This window comes from Ochlerotatus camptorhynchus, unplaced genomic scaffold, assembly GCF_037179485.1.
Source record: "Ochlerotatus camptorhynchus isolate MF236.1 unplaced genomic scaffold, CSIRO-AGI_Acam_v1.1 ptg000639l, whole genome shotgun sequence".
Classification (NCBI taxonomy): domain Eukaryota; kingdom Metazoa; phylum Arthropoda; class Insecta; order Diptera; family Culicidae; genus Ochlerotatus; species Ochlerotatus camptorhynchus.
In genome coordinates, this window is record NW_027041118.1 from 2,929,557 (window position 1) to 2,954,231 (window position 24,675).

Sequence of the window (24,675 nt, forward strand, 5' to 3'; positions counted from 1 at the left end):
TGTGCAACAGGAGCCAATCAAAATTATTTGAAAACTGGTTTTGAAAGCAATCTGGGTGAACAAAATAGTGCTGTTGTTCCCACTTCGGTGCCAAGATTGAAAATAGTGGGCATGAGCGATCAGTATTCCACCGATGTCTTCATTGACTACTTAAAAAATCAAAATGTAGACATCGCTATAAATGATGTAAAAGTAGTAGATCCACCGTCACTTTCAATAAATTTAAAGCACTTTTTTTGTTCAAAATCGAAACAATGTTTATGAAAATATGTCACTCTCTGATTGAAAATTTTCCAGCTGAATCAAAGCTTTGATCCTGATGTACCTTTGGTAGTACACTGGGATGGAAAGATTCTGCCTGACATCAACGGAAAGCGCGTTGATCGGCTTCGCAATCTTGTTACTGGAGCAGCGGTGACTAAACTTCTTTCGGTACTTTCCCTATCAAGTGGAACGGCGGATGCTGAATCAGCTGCGATAATGGAGACAATCAACGAGTGGGGTCTGCAGGAAAGAATAGTTGGAATGAGTTTTGATACAACTAGTGTTAAATCGGGCGTAAAAAATTGTATTATAACCCGTCTTCCAGTTCTACTGAAAAGAGACTTCACGGCGAATGGGAACGACCAAAATTTGAGTTTAGTTCACTCATAATCGCCAAAAGTGCAGGAACTCAACGATGATTAAATTTGTCTCATGGTTTCCTGTGGAAAACCTAAAAAATCTGCCGGAAAATGAGGAAATTGACGAAAATTTTATTCAGTCTCGGAGTAGTACCAATAGACTGTGTGAATCCAATCTTTACTTTTCTCAAATTCGGGAATTTTTCCCTGAAAAATCCTGGGAAAACATTTTTTGCACTTTTGGCGATTATGAGTGAACTAATCTCAAATTTGGGTCGCTCTCATTCGCCGTTTTGCTACCATTGGCATGCCGCCATCACATCGCCGAAATTGTATTCAAACACGTTTTACAACACGAAATATATGGTGATAAGTCGAAGTCGAACAATCTCGATTCTGTCAATGAATTCAAAAAAGAATTCAACCAAATTCGGAGCAACCGAAAATTCCGGACCGTTATGGATGATCCGGAGCTGAGGATCTTAACTGAACCATGGAGAGACGGAATCATCGCGTTTTGTAACGACCAGCTGATGATTAACAACAACGATCAGATTACGAAGAGCTCCTCGAATTGGTCGTAATGTTTTTGGGTGGAGTTCCTCCAAAAGGATTAAGATTCCACAAAGCAGGTAGCCTTAGCCGTGCGAAGTGGATCGGTGGCGAAAAATCATCATTTTGAAATCGTGGATGTGCAGCGAAAACTTCGATGATCAGTCTCTTTGGAAGCATAACACAACTTTGGCTCTATTTCTATCACAATGCTTCATTCGATATTGGTATCGTCTAAGTAGTTCTGTTTCGGCCCCTCGAGTGGATCTGGAATTTTGAGCAGATCTCCACAACTTTCACGATCAACATTACGCTTTGATTGCCATGAAAGCCTTTCAAAATCCTCTATGGTACTTATCAGAATGGAACGTGGCCCTTGCTTTTTTCGATTCAAAAGTAGAAATAGACTCTGATTGATTGATTTTTTTTTATTAAAGACGAAAGAGTAAAGAAACTACCAGCTTTAAATGAGCCAAAAAAATCGATCGAAAAATCCGGAAAACGACGCAAACGTGTATCAGGGCGTGTATTATGTATATTAATGACTTTCGACGTGTTTTATGATTTTCTTATTGCAATTGATACTATGTTATTCATTGCAGCTAAGGATTTAGATGATGCCGTTTTACATTTGAAAGAAGATTTGCGTTCTCTTTGTAGGTTGACGTATAAGCAGTTGAAATTGAACACAAGTACAACTAAATGTATGGTAATTTCGCGGAATAGAGTAAATGAGAACGTCTCTGTTGTAATTGGTGATGAGACTATTGATCGCGTTTGGGAGATTAAATCTCTCACAATGTCATCAAGAAAATTCTAAGAAGTATGAAATTCTATGTCGACTGAAAGACGATTTAACTATTGCCAGTAAAATACAGTTATACAAATCAATCATTTCTTCCCATCTAGACTTTTGCCCATCCACTTTATTTTTGGCCAATGCAACACAAGTATCAAGATTACAGCGCTTGCAGGATAAAATAATGCGTTTGATTTTGAGATGTAATGGATTCACTTCCTCAACTGTGAAGCTAGACGCCTAACAATGGTTGTCGGTAAAGCAAAAAATTGTATGTTTAACTATGGTGTTCATTTTTAAAGTAGTTAAAGGTTTTCGATATTTGTGTGATCGAATTGAAAAATAAAGTGACTTTCAGAGATATAATACTAGAAACGTGGTTGAAATAAGAACACCAAATTTCTTGACTTGTTCTTCACAAAGTTCATTGTATTTTAAAGGAATAAATGTTTTCAATTCGATGCCTAGACAAATCAAACGTACAGCATCACTTACAGAATTTAAAAGACACTGCATTTCACACGATACAACTGTGATTTTTTTTATGAATTGAAAAATTATGTATCCTAACGAAGTTATCATTTTGTATCGATAGCTTAAACTTAAGACTTTTTAAAATTATTTCAGCAGTTCAAAAACTATTTTTGTTCGTCACTATGGTGATGATGGATTTTTAATATTTGATTTAATAGTAGTATATTTAAAAAAAAGTAGTTTGAGTCTCGCGCGCGTTTTACGGATAAAGAGGACTGAGTTTAAAATTTGATAAAAAAAAATGCAATTTTTAAGCTTATTTGGAAGATACCTTGAGTAAGTAGTAAGTTTTCTGGCAAATGTTGGGGGTTCGTGAGCATTCCTGACACTGCTGAAAATTATGATAGCATCAGATTGCGGGGTTACTAGTGTAATAGAAAGCTTTGTTGTTTGTTCATTAACTCTTGATTGCTTGTAATACTTATGAATATTTTAGGTTTTTGTCCACCTAAGAGGTAGACGCCTGAGCTTTTCCACATTTATATCGCTGTGAAGCAACTGTAAATTCTAGAGGGAATTTATATCTGTAACTGTAACCAGTATGATTTTGTTTGCAAACCTGGTTAAATTGTTATATTTAATTATCTTAAAGATAAATCGTCCAGCTCAAACCATCAACCGAGGGACCATCATCTTTTTTGCTTATCCAAAAGGTGCTATGGTTTTAAAATTTAAGATTGCGTACTGGATCTCTACGTTGAACGGTCACAGACTGGAATACTAGATTCGGAATAGATGGTTACTTCACGAAGCAGAACTTACAGCGCTGTGATTTTTTTTTTAAATCACTGCGTAGTAAGTTTAAAATAGTGGACTGACTCGGAACCTTTTTTTTTTTTTTTTTGGTTTGTTTTTTTCCGTCGATCTTGTTTTCCGTGCTGAGCACCAATGCTACCGACGTGCCAGGAAGGCAGCTCCCACACCTGGACCCTACCTATCGACCCATCAACTCATGAACCGGGGACCAACGGCTTTACTTCCCATCCGAAGAAAGGCGTGATCAGAGATGTTATGCCTCAGAACATCCCGGCGGCGCCGACTGGTATTGAACCCAGGCCTGCTGGGGTGAGAGGTTATCACGCTTACCACTACACAACTCGGAACGTTGAATGGCCACGAACTAGCCTTTTAGTCGATTTGGAACATTGGTAGAAATGATCGATTCACAAAACAAAACATAAAACTTGATTAAGAAAGATTACCGTCATCAATGAAATCGCTACAAATTAAAAAAAAACTTCAGCAATTGAAGCTGTATCATTGCTTGACCAAAATGTGACGTTACCTACAACGTTGCTTCATTTAATCGAACATCGAACTCCGCAAACTTCTACAAATGCACGAAGAAGATGAAAATAATTGCTTCTCATGAAAGCACATGAATCTGCCATCGCTGTCGACAATCATTCTAGTTCAGCCATGACGTTATTCTTCCGTGCTCTCGGCTTTGTCATTTAATTAAGAACAGGTTTATTGTCACCTCCTTCCATTCAGCCAAGCACCCAACCGCTCGTCTTAATTATCAATTCTCCACATTCTACTTCCCGCTCTAAACACGTTTTTATTCACACATCGAAGGCCTCACAGACCGCCACCAGCCATGTAGCTGCAGCCATGCTTGATTATTAGATTAAAACATGGAACGGACCCCGTCTGGTAGGAATCCCATCTAAAGTAAAATCTTGTCCTCGCTCGTCCGGAGAGCCAACTCAGGAATCATTATTGAGTTAGTTTCCCATTTGGCAGCCGCTTTTCTTACGGGGCAAAAGACTCCGAACCTAGTTATCTGCGCTGAAGAAAGAAGAAGCTTGTCGGTTTTATCCTGTCATTGTTTTGCTTCCCGAGAGCAACTAATTGCGGCTCTGTATCTTCTCTTAATTTATCTAATTTTGTGTCTGTTTTCATTTAGGAAAACAATGATTGGACACATTCCGGGGATGCTGCTGCTCCTGCTGCTGGCTGCAAGGCTTAAGGCTCTTAGGTGAAATTTAATACGCCATGTCTTTGATGTCGCTTGCCTTTTTCTTGTGTTTATGTTTGCTCATCTGCTCGAGCGTGATTGAGTTGTATCCTTTTGACTTGAAAGTGACTGCGGCTGATTGGTTTTGGTTGTTTGCATTGACGTTTAGGGGATACAAATTTGAAAAATTTCACAATCTTAGTATGTCACAAGAGATTTGAAATCCAAAACACTCTCAAGTTTCACGACCATCTGCAGAAAGATTCAGCTCAAGGATGTTGCAAATTTTGACGCATCTACTCAGCATCGTTACCGCACAATCTTAAACCATCAAAGTCTAATGAAATTAAGCTCCCACACGATTCACATCGTCACACACTACTGTGCCAAGAGTAGAACGAGAGAGAGAGAGAGCGAGAGATCAATCGGTTGACCTCCAGCACTAATGGACGATCACGCTCTTTCGCTCATCCGCCCCATCGCCTGCTGCCCCACCACCACCGCCGAGCGGCTGCTAATGATTAATTAAGTGCTAAAATGGGGGTGCTTTTTATGCCATACCATCAAAGGAACACAATGTAGTGATATTTATCCATGGTATCGTCTATTACCACACCACAACACACCACACTAGGCTCATATTGGTCAGAGAGAGGTTCAAGCTACCGCAGTATAGCATTTAAGAATCCCTTTCACACTCATCAAAGAAAAAAAAACGACGAAAGTGAGCCCGGAGAGAGAGGGGCTCATAAAAACGAAGCATTAATAAATCAATCAAGCAAAATTGATTAATTTATTTTTAAGCAGCTCTTCCCGATTGTTCGGGTCCTGTTGTTCAACTCCCCGGAGATCGACAGCTGGACAGGTGAATGCGCAAGCTGGAAGCGACCGACCGGGGAACAACGGCCAAGTGGACGCGTGAAAAAAACGCGTTTTGATCGGGTGGAAGATTTTCATTAGCAGTCAATAAAAACATTTTCCGCTCCCCCCCCCCCTTCTTTCCCTTCCTCGCCAAAGCAACTTCAAGCTTCATTCTGTGAGAGTGCGTCGGGATTAAGAAGCACTGATCGGTCTTAATGGAGTTAATCTGGTGAAAAGGAATGTAAATTTAATTATGCCAACGTATGCCAAGCGAGAGAAGGATGATTGACTGGAGAGCTTCGGTCGGGCATTGTTGGCTCGTTACAACGACCAAAAGCCCAAAAGGAATCTCCCACCGGAATTGCTTCGTTCCAATCGAAGGCAAGCGAGAATCGAACGTATCAGTATGCTGCTATCTGAAGAAGACAATCTCCCGCTCTCGTTTGAAAGCATTTGGACAGCAGCCTGAATAGAATCTGCCAATCTGAGAAAACAGCTGCTGCTGCTGTTGCTGCCACGAACGTCGTCGATGATGGTGATGATAATGTGATGCCCCTTTCGCAACAATTAGCCCATTCATGCACAGATATCGCACCCCTTCCCTGGTGTTAAGCGGTAAGTGCTGCACAGGGGAACAAAAGGGAACGTTCATCGTGTTGCATCGATGAGTATGAGTGTCAAAAAAGCTACTCTCGATGGTTATCTGGTAGGAATATGTAGAAAAGACTGATGCACAATGTTCGCACTCAAACGGTTTCACATCGGGATTTGATTAGCCTCTCACAGTTTGAACTCATTTGATTAGAAAATGACCGTTCGAAATTAACAAGGAAATTACTATGGGAAAACCAAACTTGTTGATCATTACTTTTAAGGTTTTTTCCCCGTATTTCTTATCGCTAGCATTTCTTGTAGCAAATTTAAGCATCTACATCTTTGCAGAAGATCTTTTTCTAGCCAAACATGAAACGAAATAATTATTACTTATTTAAGAGAATGATAATCTTATGACATATTTGACATATTTTGTGCATTTTATTCATGATCAAGCAGCTGATCCCGAGCAGGAACCGATAACTTTCCGATAACATATGAATATCGTAATGTGATTTGATACCTTATTTTGGAATGCTTCTGGTATAAAACCTTGCTTTGATATTATTCAGCAATCGATATATTTTGTAAAATTTCAAATAAATACCAAATAACACAATACACCCAAGTAACAAACCAACAGCCTTTTGGCTTTCACTCTGTTTAATCGTGGTTTTATAACGGCAATAAACAATATTTCTCGATTACTTTTTCGAAGGAACGTATCAGCTTTTGTAAACAATGCATTTGATCGCCAATTTGGCGTAACTGGTAGCTCGTGCACGCATACTAACACCACTATCAGTTAGGGGAAAACTTCCCCTGTCTGATGATAGTGTAGGCATGCGTGTACGAGCTACCAGTTACGCCAAATTGACGATCAAATGCATTGTTTACAAAAGCTGATACGTCGCTTTGAAAAAGTAATCGAGATTTTTAGCTAAAATACAGAATTTAATATTGCAAAAAAAATTCTGGGCTAGTAGTTCAGCATTTTGCTGTTTTTAAAACCTTTTAAAGTCTGACGATAAAGTCAAAAAGTGTCTGGCTTTTAAAATGAGATTAATGTAGCACTCTATCCCTTCATAAAACTGTTTTCAAAATAATCATAAACTTCCGTAGCGTTTGTTTATTCATGTCACAACAAAATATTTCATAAAGGTGGATTATCATTATAATTATCGGTGTTTACGAATTAAGCTAAAAAATAGATTTGCATCGAGACAAACAGTGAAAAATTAATTGGTTGTTTAACCTAGAACCACCAGGAAATTCCGAAGGATAGTCGAAGTAGGAGGATTAATTCTAGCGATGCTGACGATGGAAGGGAAAATTAATTCAATTCCAGAACTTCTTGGGAGAGACTGAGAAGAATAAAGTGAATGCGGTCCATGAAGCAATGCAAGATAGAGCTGAAATTAGGACGTAACAGCTTTTGTAATCAATGATTTCTCTCGATGATTCCAAGGAATTCACTACCGTCGGGTAGGGGAGGTCTTACGCTACCTGATGGTGATGTTGATTTGCTTGGGCGAGCCTTGACTTTCAAGGCATCATCGAAAGAAATCATTGTTGTTTACAAAAGCTGTACGCTCTACTTCTAGCTCTAGCTTGAATGGATACCGTCAAGTTAGACTCTCAAAATTGAAGAGAATTTATAAAATATTGTCAATGACGCATGCGTAATATTTTGAATAAATACAGACCAGCCTTCTCCAGAAATAAAGTTTCCGTTAGAGCTTCCATTTCCCGGTGGTTTCCACCATCCCGGGATTCGGTAAATATTTATTTTATATCCCGGGAAATTCCAGGATCCCGGGAAGTGAATAAAGATAGTAAATTGTTTTAATATTCGTATGTTTCATCTCCTTCGAAGAAAGATTAAAAAAAAAAGAAGATTTCTTCAATACTAGGGAGACCAGATTTAAAAATATATCTTCATTTTGAAGACATTTAATTTTTCTGTGAAGGTATTTTTTTTTTTCATGCAGACATTTTGAAGACATCTCATGATATGTGAAGTTGTTTCAAGACATGCGGAAGCAGAAGTAGGCTTCCGATGGGTTTTTTTTTTTAATTTTTAGCTGGCATATGAAGATTTTTGTTAAATAGGGGAAGGGGCATAGTGAGCATCCCGCAGTTTGACCCTGGATCTCTAGCTGCATGAAACAAATCAACTGGTAGTAGGTTCAATATCATTATGATATTGATCCTAACACCAACTAATTTGCTCACTATGCCCCATCTATTCACTATGCCCCTCTTACCCCTAAATGAAGTTTTTGACTTCATATTTTAAGCTTCTTCCTGAATATGTTGAATATGATTAATGTAACCAAAATCGGATATTTCAGAATAAAACTTGATCCAATTGAATATTCACAGGCGCGACAGTCTGTTTGTATTCATACTCTCATGCTCTACCGTCGTCTCTCTTACACAACACAAATAACTATCATATGACATTTGTGATTTCATTCTAATTCCTCAATTTGGTGTAAACTAAACCATTTCTGATCAAAAATGTTATTACTAGGTCATCGTTGCTTGCTAGTTTCAGAATTCACACAAGCACAACATCAGTAGCTCTTATTATGGGAAAAATTTAAATGCATACATTCGTGACGGTCTTGGGCAACAGTGTCTTCTGACAGAACATGTCATATGACATTTTAGTTTGGAACTGTAATTTAATAGCTTGTTTAGCAAGTGTCGGAAGCAAAGGCAGTCGATTATCACAGAAAATATGTCGACTATGGTGACCGCTTACAAGACTGTTCACAGGACTTCACTGAAATATTCGATTAGCTGGGATCTTTTAAATACTTCCTGATCCACGTTCAGTTTTGGGAGAATATCTTCACAATAATACTTGATCAATCTGAAGTCTTGAAAAAATATCCAGAGGTCTTTAAATCTCCGACCAGCTGTATATCCCTTAAATACTCTCTAATCAATCTTCCGTCTGGGAAGGATGTCTAAAAGACGTCCTTTGAATTTGTGAACACTTGCAGATCTTCAGAACATTACTTGATTTAGTTGGAAAGTCTTGAATAATATCCAGATATATCATCGAAAATCCGTGAATATCAGTTATACGAAGATTCCTGTAATTTCAAGAAGTTTCTTGAACATAAACTTAGTTCCATGAACTTAAAGCCTATATAAAGTTCCGAAAATATGCACAAATCCTGCGATGTTCCATCAACTTCTTCGAAGTTCCCAGTACTTCAAAGATTTTTCCATAGCTCAATTTTTCGATAGGTACAACTGAATTTCTGCCCAGCTTGCTGAACTTTCAAATAATTCATGCGATGTTCCGTAATCATCGTTCACGGAGTTGTTTAACATTTTACGAAGTATCCAGAAGATCTATGATGGACCCTGAACTTTTACGAAGTTCCAAAAACTTCTATGAAGTTCTCTGAAATCAAATGAATGTCTCTTGACATCTAAGAAGTCCCCTAATGTGACGTGATATAATGTTTGTCAGCCAAATTTCACACACGCGATCCCGCCAAACATCATACACCCGATCCCGGGATTTATAAATGTCACAATCCTGGAATTTTCATCCCGGGACATCCCGGGACATCCCGGAATGGAAGCTCTAGTAACATGGGCCAGTAAAAAACTGGGACTGCAGAAAGCTGGTGTTCCTGGTGTTTCGGGGAACTGGTCCATAACTTCAATTTATACCATTCTTGAATGTGGAAAGTATGCACAAATTTTTAATCTGAACATTTTTTTTTTCAAATTCAGGATTTTAAAATAATACTAATAGGGGAAATGTCGGCTTCGGCACTACCTATTATCGTCAGGGGGTAAACAAAGTCCTACACACCAAAAAATAATGAATTTTAATGGTGATGTAAATATCCATGCATGCTAAAATTGAAGCATGTACACTTCCTTTTCCCGTAAACTAGCAACTTGCAAGAAATATTGTTTACAAAGATGAATGGTTGCATACAATATTTAGAATATTTCATTAAATGACTCATAAATTTACACGATCTATAATATGAATTTGTATGATATGTGACGCTCCATTTATGTGCATCATAGTGACAGAAATTTACACTATTTTTTCGAACTGTGTAGAGCATTCAAATTTGGCCAATAGATGCTCTGAAACACAAAGTATCCATATGCCAAAATTGAGCTCTCATGGACGTTGTTTACCCTCCTGACGATACGAGAATAAGGTATTGCCGAAGACGTCATTTGCCCTACTTAGTTCTGAGCAGAACTTAGTAGAGTAGAAATTCAGAATAGAATTTCACAGTAGTTCTGAGGATAAATTCAGAGCATTTCTGTGGAGAGCTTCAGAGTAGTTATCTGGAGAGTTTTAGAGTAGTTCTGAAGAGGACTTCAGAGTAGTTCTGAGGAGACCTTCATAGTAGTTCTGAAGAAAATTTCAGGAAAGTTCCGAGAGACCCTTTAGTCTTAGAAAAATTTCGGGAAATTTGTGAAACTCCCCGGGAGCACTCGGAGTATATTTGGCCACCATGGTCCTGAGAGCTTAATATAGCCACCAATGTTCATATTTATGAATTGTCATGTAGTTTGATGTGTCACATGAGGATGTAGGTTCAAGTTTCACTTCTCCGGGGGTACTGAGTACGTAATATGGCCACCATATCTTATTTTTGAACTCTGATGTAGTTTTATGTATCACATGAGGGTGTTATTTCAAGAAGAATGTGGCCACTTCCCCGGGGGTACCTGGGGTACCTGGAACATATCCGGATCTAAATTATTGTAAGCAGTCATAATTTGATTTAGTGGACCAAATTTGGCAGTGCGATAGTGATTTGTAGTAACTATATGACTCCCGGACCAGAAATTTGTAGCATATTGAAGCGATCGATGCCTGCGTCGGAAGTGTTGGATTTTCTAATCGTTCTATGATGATGTAGGTGATCGGATGTACTCCACACACTTTAGGGCCTGCGAATTCTTCTGTGAATCCAGCGGTTTGCTTCCAATACAGTAACGAAAGAGTGATGAAGGGTCTCAATGCTTCGGTGTGAGGAAAACGCGTGCTGGAGAGAAGTGATAAAGATGATGCATGAAACAGCTTCGAAAACTTGGAAGACATGCTTATAGTATAAAATTTTGGTGAGATCTTTCTGTTTGTATTCATTTAATTGTATTTACATGTTCACATAATCTTTACTTTATATTGCCGAATAGAGATTTCTAAATATATTCAATTTCCTAGTAACACAAATGTTCCCTCCCGTGGCATTTATGAAGGTAGTATGGGTTCCCTGCACCTTCTTAAGTAGATGTTGAACTAATTTTCCTTCCTATCCCCTACGATTGTAAGGATGTGGCCAGGTGTATAATGTGATGCTTGATTTTCAGATTTTCATGTGTGGGGAAAACCACTAGTCCTAAGTGTTTTTTCACGGCAACACACGATATTTTCTGCAAAATGTATTGGTTGACCATTATATAGCCCCCCACGATTTGGGCAATCGCTTATGCTATGCTATGCTATGCTATGCTAGTGATTTGTAGTAAATACCCAGACAACCAGAATGCACGTATATTCAAAGTTGTTTTCGTGATATACAAACATATATACAAACAAACAAGTCGTATAGAATGCAAAGAAATGGCTTATACGTACAAAAGTTGAGACCATATACGTGCATATTTTCGTTTAATTTTAAACGAGTTGAGTTAACATCATATGCGATTTGATCTGTAATAACAAATCCATTTTGAAAAGTCTTACGATGTAATCCGATTAAATTTGCGATACAGTACGACGGAAAAATGAGTCATCGCATATAAGTCGGAAATTTGCATTCTACACGATTTAACTTAAACATAATGCGAGGTATACCATTCTAATATGCGATTTTGACTTAAACTGTAGCAATTTACGATACTGTCTGTACATTGTTATACGACTTCTGGTTGTCTGGGTATATTTCGAGTTCGCAGTGGCCGAGAAGGTATGTAAAAATTAAGCTTTGATAACAGTTCTACTGAGTCAATCCGATGCGATACTATATCGTTCACAAAATAAAACATTGCAAATACGACGTGCCTTCAATGTTTGAATGTTGATGAGCATGCTGCGTGCTTCATGGAAGAGGAAATCTTGTCCAACCTATTATACGAAGAGCAAAATAAAACCTTTATTTTTGCATAGGTATTTTAATCGTGCGTCTGTAAATAAATAAAAATCAACAAAGAAGCTGGACAAAGTTATCGCCCAAGTTGCTTTTTGCGGTTGAGATGTCTAAAAGCGATTGGTTCAGAAATTGAATAGAATTGTAATTTCAGAGTAAATTGACCGGATTGTAGCAAAAACGTAAAGTACTTAAGGTTCAATTTACTTTGATGCATTTTCGAAAAATTCAAATGCAGTTTTTTCGACGCATCATTTCAGATTTCAAAAAGCTCGCGTCATTTTGTGTAAAATAGCAAAAAGAATTAAATTAATTTGTTGCAATACCTTTCGTGGAGCATTTATGGTATCGAAATAATCATTTATTTTGCACGATAGGTAGCCGGTTTCACATTTCAATATGTAGACTCCAGTTATTATAATGAATTTCGGGAAGTGAAAGATCGAACATTATTATGACAAATGTTTATAACTCTGGAAGTAGGCTCTTAAAATATTTACTTAGTTCTGGAACGAGGAAAATTCACCCACTTGGAAAGATCATGGACATAGAAAATTTCATATGTGTTTATGATTTAAATTTTGATTTTGCAAAACCTTGTTAGATTTTAGAATAGGTTGAATTTTGTTTATAATTCCGGGACTCAAAAAATTCACGATCTCTTAAACAAAGAAATTGATAAAGCCAAGAATAATTTTCGATATGTAACAATGTAAGTTCACAGACCTAGACAAAATTATATACTCATGATTTTGGACAAAAAAGCTTTCTATAAAATCTGGGCTGGGATTTTTTTTGATTCCGGACTTGCAAAAATACAGTTTTAAGGAGTTCGAAAAGAACTCAAGATTCTGCTACATTATTTTTGAATGATTGGACCAATTTGTGTCTACGAAAAAAATTATTGAGCTTGAAAAGTGTCCTAGACCAATTATCAATATCTTAGGCTGGGAAAACTTTTAAAATGATGAAATTAAAAAGCCAGGATATTAGAGCCAGAGTTTTTTTTATCGAAACCATAGAAAATGTGTGATGTATTGAGATCATAGGCAATGGACACAACATTAAATTGAATAATCTAAAATGGTTTTAAAGACAACGGGCCACTCCATTTAAGAATTCAGAACAGCTAAATCAGGTAAATTACCCCAAGTAACATCACAAGTTTTATCGCATTATTATATCAATATTCTTACTTGAAGCATTAATTGTTAGTTTGCATAGCTTTTTACCCTAAGCAGCGGCGGTGGTGTAGTGGTAAGCGTGATTGCCTCCCACCTCAAAGGCCCTGGTTCAATTCCAGTAGGCGCCGCCTGGATTTTCTGAGGAATAAAATCTTTGATCACGCCTTCCTTCGGACGGGAAATTAAGGGGTTTATCCACGGACCTTAAGGTGGGGGATGCCCCCTGGTGGCGATAGCGAGTACTCAGTTCGGAAAACAACATAAACGGAAAACAAATCAAGGGAAAAAAACAACTTTTTACTCTAAATAATGCAGTATTTGATAAGATGCAGTATAAGATTTTGGAATTGGGAAGATATTATGCAAAACATTTCAGTGAGATATATTGATACATTTTTAAAAGAATGTATACGGAATTTAAATGGCATTCCAGGAAGGTGATTTGAGAATGAATGCTAAGTAAAATTGCAAGAGAAGTTCTAAGACAAATCCGAACTGAACTCCAAATACATTCTTAGCTATATTCGAAAGATAAATTTCTGTCAAGGAAAACCTCGCGAGAATTATTAGGACTACTAAGATAATTGTTGATTGAATTCTAAGAACCAGGAGGGGATTTCAAAAGTGGTGTACTTAAAATTTTGAAGACTCTTAGATAAAAAAAATCAATGGAATGCTAACATTATTCAGAGGAATCAAGGGGAAATCAAATATGAAGAAATCTTGGGATGATTCTAAGGAAATCCTCAAAAAAGCCAAAAATGTTCAGTGAAGAGTTATCTTCTAGAAATGTAGAAATAATCTACGTAGCAATTTATATATTAAAAATTTGCTCAAATTCTGGGCATATAAAGTCAAGATTCAGGATTGGGTAAATCGCTTTTAAAATTAAGAGACTTCGAATTTTTTTTTAAGATTCCATGCTTATTTACAAAATAATTATGATCCCGATTTAGGAAAACTCTTCACACGGGAAACTGTGAGTCCCATTGCACGAGTTCGACCCCATTGTTAAAAATCCCCTCAGGACTTCGGCTGTCTATCTCCGACTAAGGACAATTAAGTCGATAAGTTAAGCGGATCACCTCTAAAATGCACAAATCAGTTTGCATACATAGGTGGTTAGAGCAAAGTACATAGATGAAATATACACATAGTTCACAAGTTAAGCAAAATTCGGTCAAAATATATACCAAAATACCGTCCGCTCGCAACTATTCTGGTCAGATTTTGCACGCCGATTTTCAGTGAAAAAATTTCTTTATTGACCACATTTTAAGAGGTAACTTTTTGGTATAAAAAAAAACTTTTTAGTGACTGACTTGAAAATAGTAACTTAGCCACTTAAAAGTGACCTTCTACTAGCCTTTCTGTATGACTACAATGGGAAGGTCGGGATTTAGGAAACAAGTTCCTCATTTTGGCATTTCGTACCACTGTGACTCATGGCGACTGACAGTCTTAACATTTTAAATCAAAATAATCATAGGCGAAAAAAATCTTTCACAAACAGCTTATGCTCTGTAAATGATAAAAAACCAATACATTTAAAATTGAACATTAGGGCGCTTGATTTTGAAAAAAAAAACGCAATCTTATATGCCATACTCAAGTTTGATTCATATCTCCAAAATGTGGGCATGTGCAAAAACTAAGTAAGAGGTTGTATCCAAGACACGGCCGTAGATCTTACGTACGATTACGTGCTCGGTATCAATATTCGGCGACTGTGTTAGGGAAAACACTTTTTCCCATCACGGAAAAGCCTCGGTTTTCTGATGATAAAATTACGTATTTTCGTGCACAAAATGCACGGAATTGTTGGTTTATTCAATAGATAATAAATAAAGCAAACATTGATTGGAGAATCCTTTAAATTTGCCGAACCTCTTAACAGAATCCCTTTATGAAGAGCTTTGAGTGGGTTGGTTTATTTCCTTTAAATTCCGTTATAATTGCTTATATTTTGACAGATACGCGTATTTCGTCTGCTACTTGCAGACTTCGTCAGTGCCCAGTACTCAGTGGTGTTGAGTACTTGGCACTGAAGAAGTCTGCAAGTAGTAGACGAAATACGCGTATCTGTCAAAAGATAAGCAATTATAACGGAATTTAAAGGCACAACTACAAAGCAAGACCATGCTGGAGGTGGCTGGGTTCGATTCCCGGTCCGGTCTAGGAATTTTTCGGGTTGGAAAACTTCCCGACTTCCCTGGGCATAGAGTATGATTGTACTTGCCACACAATTATACTAATGCAGCAATGGTACAGGCCTCGAAAGCTCTCAATTAATAACGGTAGAAGTGCACCTAGAACACTAAGTTGAGAGCACGCAATATGCGATACGCAATAAGCTTGAAATGCGAAGGAGAAGAAGACCTTTCGACGAGAGCGGATGGAATTTGATTTTGAAATCTGTGTTAGGGAAAGCGCTTTTTGCAGGCAATCGGTGATAATTTTGATCACCATTGCAACAATTGAACATTTGTGTAATTTTCAATAGTCACCTTTTGAAAATTGATAAATTGTTCATTTAAGCAGATTTGTAGAAAAATTTCCAATCGTTTGGCTTATTTAGAATTTAAATCCATCCGCTATTGACAGTGTCATAAGTGGTCAAAACCTAACCACTTTTCGTAACACGGTCGATTTTAGTTTTTTGATATTGCACCCCCAGTATGTTGCCGAAAGACGTAATCCTACGTCAAAAATGGTTAAAATTGATGAAGTTATAAAAGTCGCGCAAATTGTTTGAAGTTTGTATAAAGAATAGCTACACACTTAGAAATAACTAAATTTACAGTGACGGAATCTATCTTTGACATAAAACAGTAGACATAAACAATCATTTCGCGTAAAATAAAGTGCACCGAGACTGAAAAATTCGTTACTCGTCGAAAAGTACGGTTGATTGAGCTGAATTTCGCGTCTGTTATGACTCAATGTGTGTATGGAAAAACTTTAAATTTATAAAATATCGCCCTTACTTTAATTTTAGCTGCTCAAATGTGGAATAAATATAACACAGGAAACCCTCGAATAACACGGTGGGGTGTGCCAACCCCAATTTCTCGGCTGTCTTCCAACCAATTGAGCTGTAGGTGATAACAGTGGCGTCACCCTAACCTCAATCTACATGTTCAACAATTCTCCACTAATATGCATTTTGGAATCGATTTGAATATAGATATGGCTCTAAATTATGTTTTCAAAGTTGTTGGACGTGTAAAAATTAGGCTACACCACTAGATGGCAAGCTCATGGTTGACCCTAACCACACAAACAAAATCAGCTCAATTGGATGAAGGGGAGCCGATAAATTGTGGCTGGTAAACAGCACCACCCTCCGTGCTATCCAGGGGGTTCCTGTATGTGGCTGATATGAAAATGATCAACAAGTCTGTATTTGTTACGGTCAGTCTAATAGAAATTCAATAAAGATATTAATGTGAGGAAAAATTCAAAACAAGCTAAATTAATACCTGACAACAACACCAACTTAATCACAGCAACGACAGACTTGTTTGTCATGGAAACCAAATATCTAATTTTGACGGCATTCTGGCAACTTGAAACAAAGATCGACCTATCTAATTGATGAAAACCATGTGAATTTCCCTAAGCTTTCATGTGATCACATAGCTTAAAATCTCACCACAAAATCACATGAATATTATGAGGCCGATTAAATTCATATGAAAAATCATATAAAATTAATGTGATCTCATGTTATGTTATGTGAAATTCAGATAAATTCCATTAATTTTGTTTATGGATGAAAATCATTTGCGATTCCAATGGAAGCTACATGAAAACTTTTTTCGGTGTAGTTATTGAAGCAGGCGCTGGTGGTTTAGTGGTAAACGTGACTGCTTCTCACTCCAGTGGGTATGGGTTCAATCTCAGGCAAGGTAATTGGGATTTTTCTGAAGAGAAATAAAGCCGTTGGTCCCGGCCCATGTGGCTGCTGGGTGCGATATCTACCCAGGGGTGAAATCTGCCTCCCTGGCTATTCAATGGATGGCAATCGATGTACGTCGGTGATTGGCAGTCGAATGCGAAACAGAGATCAACGGAGTAAAGGAATTTAGAAGAAGAAGTAGAAGAAGTAGTAATCTCCATGCAAACTTCAAACCATTTGCTCAACCTCTAAACCTTTATCAATCTTTGCCTTTTTTGTATGGGTTCATATTTTAGGATTGTGGAATAGACTGGAGGGTGGCCTACAAATATTGCAAACAGTGGTTGAAACGGTTTCCAATTTTTACTACACTCACTCCGTTGTCGTGCGCGACAGTCTGTTTGAATTCGTACACTCATGCTCTGCCGTCGTTTCTCTCACGCAACACAAACGGTAGAATAGCATTCGTGCAAACAGAACATTATCAAATAACTATCATATGACAATGTGTGATTTACACAAAAACAACATTAGCAGCTCTTATTATATAAAAAAAAAACTAAAATTCATAAATACGTGACCGTCGTCGGTCATATGACATTTTAGTTTGGTACTGTACTTTGATAGCTTGATTTGCTAGTGTCGGAGCAAAGGCAGTCGATTATTACAGAAAATGCGTTGGCTACGGTGACCACTTACACCACTGATTGAAAATACTACTGGTAGAGGATCGACTGTATCGTTTAATATTGTATTGAAACAGCTACACAGTCTTTAATAATTCAAAACGAGTTATTTTTTATTCGACGGTTCAACTATTCGACTATTGTACATGTCAGAAGATTTCAACAAATAGCATCGAATTCTTTTACTTCTTGCCAGAAAGGAAAAGAAAATCTATACAAATCGTGAATATTTGGAATATCAAATAAACTTTTAAATTTGGATACATCAATAACTAACTTGTTAATTGTGCAGTATGAAGCAGTAGTTTTTTAATATTAAGCGAGCAGTACTTTTGTTTTTTAGTTTTGATATTGGGTCGGAACACATAGGTGTGCACAGTTGTTCATGACAAACCATATGGAACCACCTTTATCTCCATTATCCAACCCACTATGGTATGGTAACCATTCCTTTACACGTAAGTCTCATGATTAACCACCTCCTTTGTTAAGTTCTAGCAGCAAGTTTTCCTTTGAAACAAAGCAAAATTCAAACGTTAAAGCAAGCACCCAAAACGCAGATTAGTGCAACGTCCAACTAGAGAAAGCCACCCGAAAAAATAGCAGCAGCAGGTGTCATTAGTATCCTACCTCCATTTTCACAATGATTCAAACCTAGTATTGCGTCGATGGTGTGCCGCGGGGTGAGCGTTTGGCCGCCGGGTCCAAACTTTTTCGCGGTATCTTTGAGGAAAAATCCATTCTCTGCAAACGACACAAAAAGGAGTTACACCATGAATTAGAATCGCCGAATCGCAAGACACAATTTCAAGCAAACAACGCAAGCAAACGCTACTCCGTACCTTCCCGGAAGTTTTCCTCGATATCCAGGTCCAGTTGGCCGCACTCTTTCAACTTTTCCATAATTTTGTGGAAATTCTTCGCATCACGCACATTCTCTAGCATCTTCTGAACATCTTCCGCCTCGTTGGGTGGAAATTTGTTTCGCGCAATCAGCTTCTCGACCAAGTTCTGAAAGATCTGCTTCTGCACGTCCGACAGTGACTTGACGTCCATGGTACGATCTGGACAGTGTGTGTTGATCACAACACTTACGATTTCGTTTTAGTGGGAAAAATTTACGACTCTTCTCCTCGCTTGCACACACTTGAAACACTTGACTTCAGTAAATGCCGTTCGACAGGATCCATTAGGGACTTGAACACAAAACACGGTTTCAAGACACTTTCCGCTCGCACTTACTTTCACTTTCACTGCGATTCTTGTAACGCTTTGTTTTTATTACACACGAATTTTAATTTATATCTGGATAATTTCTTCGATCGAATCACAAACACATAACTTCACAGTTTTCTTCAGTACTCATTGAACCGAAACCAGAAATCCAACAGTAGTCACGCAATGATCACGAAAAGCACACGCGATTTTCCACCCGTCTGTTTTTTTTTCCCTTCAGAACTCTAAAGCACTCGCGCGCGCTATTACTGCTGCTGCTGCATTCACCATTAGTGCAATCCTCCGCTCAGGACCATTCCAAAAAGTACACACACCGTTAAGAATAGACACTGTAAAAAAAAAGCCACGTTACGACGAAAGATCTAACGAATGAACGAACGACGGTACACGTCTGAGCTGGGAACGACGAGCACACAACTTGACGCACGAAAGGTAAATCAACATCTAGCATATCCTTGGGTATGCTTTGGCCTAGGCACGCTTCCACCCGGCGGAGATGGGGCGGTTCGAATCTGAGTTCAGGCTCGTTGGGTCAAATCACACGCTGCTCTAGTAGGTTCCGCTCTCCTGCTCTGGCTGCGTGTGTTCGATGGAGTGAAACAATACTAGCACACCACGGCGAGAGAAAATTCCGACTTGAGTTGATTATTTTGGATGGCACTCACCGATGGCAGTGTGAGTTGGTGGAGAGCATATCGATGTTGGTATGTTGAAGCATAGCATAGAGGATGATAATTATTGTGCATGAATGAGAGTTTCCGTGAGCGAGGCTTTGATTTGAAACATGGCTGAAAGAAGTTGATTGTTGGGCATGGTTGGGAGGCGAATCGTCAGTGGTGCCATCTTGGTTGAGAGCATGGAAGTGATTGAGCCGAAATGCCAAGTAGATTTTTTTTTATTTCGTGTTCCGGCGTTCGACTAGTAGGGTAGGGCAGGTCTCGTTGGTTAGTTAATAGCCCATCTTGTCGTGGAAATTTGATGGTGATTTTGTTTAGATTTAATTCGATGATTTATATTTAAAATTTTCAATAAGTAGAATATGCAACAACATTCGTTGGCATGTTTCTTCTCAGTAGGCTTCCACAAATTCATAAGTCACACAGGGTATTATTAAAATATCATGGTGTGACACTGTGACAGGTATTATTTCTTAATGCATGCAGCTTCGTCTTCTTTAGTAACTTCCATCAGATGTCCAACAGCGAGGTATACTTAAGAAGAAAGGAAACGCCATTAATTTTCAAAAATTCAAAAGCAGTTTTTTGCGCTTAAAACCAAAATTAAGTTCATGGAAATGTGTTCATTGCATTCCTATTGCCTACCGGAACCGAAGGGTGTGACACATCTAAATGGCATGTAGATAGCAACAAGATGTACCTCTTTCTTTAGATCTGTGTACTTGTGCCAGATTTCACTCCCTGCTTTTCGCTGTAAAAAAAACGTGTGAATTTAGGTGCTCTGAGAGAATTTTATAAATATCTCTACCTAAAAAATACTCTAAATAACATTCTCATAAATAAAATACTTGAATATTCAGCTTAAACAAATTAATGCCAATTTCCCTCTTCTATATTCAACATTAAATCCAGAAACTAATTCAGATTCTCCTTCAGCAAAATCAAAAGGAGTCCGATTAGTTTCCACTAAACATGAAGCAAATCAAACTTAAGCTAAAGGAAAACAAAATACAATAAATCAAACATATTTTTGATATAAATAAAAAAAAAAATAAATAATAATTTTATTGATATAATAGGGTTTTCCCTTTTGGACGCTTTTTGAAAGCCGACTTGCCTGATCCGTAAATCCTTTCTAGGAAATTTAATTAACGCGTTTTAAGACGGATCGACCGGCTACAAATTTTTGAGTCATAACAGACGCGAAATATAGCTCAATCAAAAGTACTTTTCGTCGAGCAACGAGCTTTTCAGTTAGTTGAAGATGCTAATTTCAAATAACAGACTGTAGTGGTAATTTTTATACGATAGATGGAGTAGATGAAAGCATAGAGTTGATAGTTCCGTTAGAGTACGGCAGTGTGAAGATTGTATATAGATATTAGACAAGCGAGCTAGGACAACTTTTAAGGAAGGTACAAATCGGTTTTTTCATCTCTCTTTACCAAACTCCCCCTTTGGAGAGGGATGGTGAAGGGTGTCCCCTCCCCCGCCACCACTGGCAAAAACCCGATTTGTACCTTCCTTAAAAGTTGTCCTAGCTCGCATGTCTAATATCTATATACAATCTTCACACTGCCGTACTCTAACGGAACTATCAACTCTATGCTTTCATCTACTCCATCTATCGTATAAAAATTACCACTACAGTCTGTTATTTGAAATTAGCATCTTCAACTATGTAAATCGTTGACTTCACGTAGAAGTAATACTAAAAACATATAGTCAAAGAACTTTTCAGTCTCGGAGCACTTAATATTACATGACATGTTTGTTTACGTCTCATCTTTTAACCAAATATGGATTCCGTCACGTGAAAAATTAGTTATTTCTAAGTGTGTACTTTTTCAACGCTGTTGTGGATGGAGAAGATAGATGTGAAGACAGAGAATAGTAAACCGACAGCACCGATCGGAACCGCGTGATGCTGTCTTGTTGTTGGTTTTTTGAAGTTCACGTTGAGCAAGAGATCTTGCAAAAACGAAAACTAAAAAGTTTTGTTTAAAACTGATTTGTTGAAGCCGTTTTCGTTACCAGACTAAATGATAATTAATCGGTGACCGGATCTATGGACCTTTAAATATTATTAATGATTCCATCGTTTCTAACAGATCATCCAAAAACCCATCCAACCTAAAGACGTCGAATTATGGCGGATGATGTGAGAACCGCACTGTCTAGTGATAAGCTTATGGTACACAGCTAAAAAAAAGTAGTGTACATTTCCGTTACTATGATGCACATAAATGGAGCGTCATATATCATGCAAGTTTAGATTACAGATCGTGTAAATTTATGAGACATGTCACACAATATTCCATATATTGTATGCAACTGTCCACTTTTGTTTGCAACATTTCTTGCAAGCTGCTAGTTTACGTGAAAAGGAAGTCGAATGAATGTTTGCATGCATGGTTGTTTACATTGCCAGTAACATTCAGAATTTTTTGGTGTGTACCGTGTATTGCCTGATCCCACTTAATACATTAATAAAGCTCCTCTATCGTACCATTTATTGAGCCACTGTCCATTGTTTGCTATGACTGTTACATATTGCTTATCTATATGATAATCAAAATTTTGAAATATGGTATGGGTATTGGTGCCACCAGTTGTGACCGGTCTCAGTAGCCAAGGGGCAAGTTGTACTCCACTGGCTGTTTCAACTATGGACTACCAGCACTGGCTCATGCTATGCTAAATGTCCACCAGCGAGGTATACTTAAGGTGAAAGGAAACGCCATTGATTGGTACGCACAAAAGACCTGTAATTCGTGATTCAATAAGATTAAAAAGTCCATTAAGGGGAAGCATACCGCTCCGAAAAAAAATTGATATTCGATTTTTCTAAAATTATTGGGAAAAGATACCAGAAATCTAAAAAAATCACATTTTTTTCTTATTTTTTAAAGAAAATTCACGTGCAAAAATATTTTTTTGTGATTTATCACGGCATAAATTTGGACTCAAAAAACCAACATTTTGATTTTGCTGAGAGTCCAACATTTTTTCATGATGAGATAGAAAAACTATTTTTACAAGTAAATTTTCTCAAGAATCGAAGAAAGAAACTAATTCTCTTGGATTTTTGATATTTTTTTCCAATGTGTTTAGAAAAATAAAAACGTGCCAAAATATTATTTTAATTTTGGGCGGTTATTTTCCCCTTAATGGATGCTTTACACACACTACTAAAAAGTCACGTAAATTTCGGTTCCCTGACATCAACACATGTAAGCGGGCCTTTTGACATAAGAATCAGTTGAAAGAAACGTGAAAATGAATTCAATCACTCGACTAGCTGATGTTTCGGTTTGAGAACACTTAATTTCACATGAAATGTTTGTTTACGTTCTATGATTTACGTCCAATATGGAATACATCTCGTGTAAAAGTAGTTATTTCTAAGTGTGCAGTACTTTTATTAAAACTTCAAAGTTACAGCATTAGATGGTTACATTTCTCCAGCTCGAACGAAATCTTGAACCTTCTTCTTAATGGAGCCCGTCAGCGCCCGCGCAGTGGAAACGGACACAGAATCATTTTGCCCGCATTTGCTACATGTCCTTGACTACTCCACTGCTTCGTCGAAGTCGTTGCTTTGAAATTGCCCAGCATTTTATCTAGCGTTCAGAATCATAGGGGCCTAACTGCGATAATCGGTTGGCATCAATTTTAAAAGTGAAGCCCACCTATTTCCATCCACCAACTACAGGTCTTATAAGTGAAGCTAGTCCTGGTCTTATAAGTGAAAGGACCCACTGACTTACAGATTTGCTGAATTTTGGATCTGGACATGATATAAGACGCCCACTCCTATCCACATATAAGACCAGAAAATTGATGCAAATATCTAATAAGTGGATGCAGGAGGGGGGGCGGTCTTCCTTGCGTTGGAACAATTCTCGGTGCATTTGCTGTTGCTTTTGTTAGCCAATACAACCTTTTACGATACTGTATTGAAAAATGTTCAGGAAAATGCAAGGAAAGATTATTAAAATTTAAAAAAAAATACAACTTACCCCAAAGGTAAAATCAATGAAGAAAATCTGTCATATTAGTTAGGTCCTCATGATTCTGAGTGCTAGAATATGTTTTAATTTATATACAAACTATCAAAGCCACAATGCACTAAAGCAGTGTTTTTTTCTGTTTCTCCTAGCAGCAGTGACACCGTGCATGAAAAAGAGCGAGACGATGAATTCGAGGCAGAAAACTTTAAAGATCTCAAATCTAACGTTCCACTGAAATATCGACTTGCATATTTCGTGTCACGTTACAACCTGAGTGTTGAAGCTATCAAAACATTATTAGAAATACTTCGTGATGAAGGTCTCGATGTTACGATAAGTCGTATGACCTTGTTGGAAACTCCTCAAAGTGCTTTACTGCCTAAAAAAGTTCACCCTGGTGAATACGTCCATTTTGGAATTAAAAACACGTTTTCTAATTTGGTTGGTGATCCAATTGTGTCAACAATGAGCGAGATAAATTTAGACATCAATATCGATCGTCTCCCCGTTTCAAAAAATAGAAGATGCTTATGGCCTATCCTAGCTGCATTCCCAAACGTGTTCGAAATCTCTCCGTTTGTTGTAGGGTGCTATGCAGGTCTGAAAGAACCATCTAATTTTGATGACTTTCTGGCTGACTTTGTAGCAGAAGTCAACGATTTGATGGCAAACGGTATTGAAATAACTCGTGAATCTGGAACGGTTAGACTAAATTTGAAAATTCGCCTGTTCATATGTGACCGTCCAGCAACGTGTAAAATAAGCGGAACTTGATATCAATAATGTTGTCTGCCAATGCATTATTCAATTATATCTGTCGATTTAGTATGTTTTATTAGAAGAAACAATTTAATTACCCGATTAATTAGTGTACTTCCTCTGGTTTCATCAATTTCATAAGCC

General features: G+C 37.7%; 1 protein-coding gene across 2 annotated transcripts in view; it reads right to left on the minus strand.

Moving 5' to 3' along the window:
- The window catches only part of Rx (Retinal Homeobox), a 189,533-nt gene extending 170,025 nt beyond the window's left edge, over positions 1 to 19,508 (minus strand). Inside the window, exons 1-2 of one of the 2 annotated variants that reach the window (XM_065237683.1) lie at positions 18,689 to 19,508; positions 18,501 to 18,590 (exon numbers count right to left, since the gene is read on the minus strand). In XM_065237683.1, the coding sequence (XP_065093755.1) occupies positions 18,501 to 18,590; positions 18,689 to 18,902 (304 nt within the window). In that variant the 5' untranslated portion in view covers positions 18,903 to 19,508. Of the gene's footprint in view, positions 1 to 18,476; positions 18,591 to 18,688 lie in introns of both variants that reach the window. The other variant, XM_065237682.1, reaches the window with a different exon arrangement.
- Between the last annotated feature and the right edge of the window lie 5,167 nt (positions 19,509 to 24,675).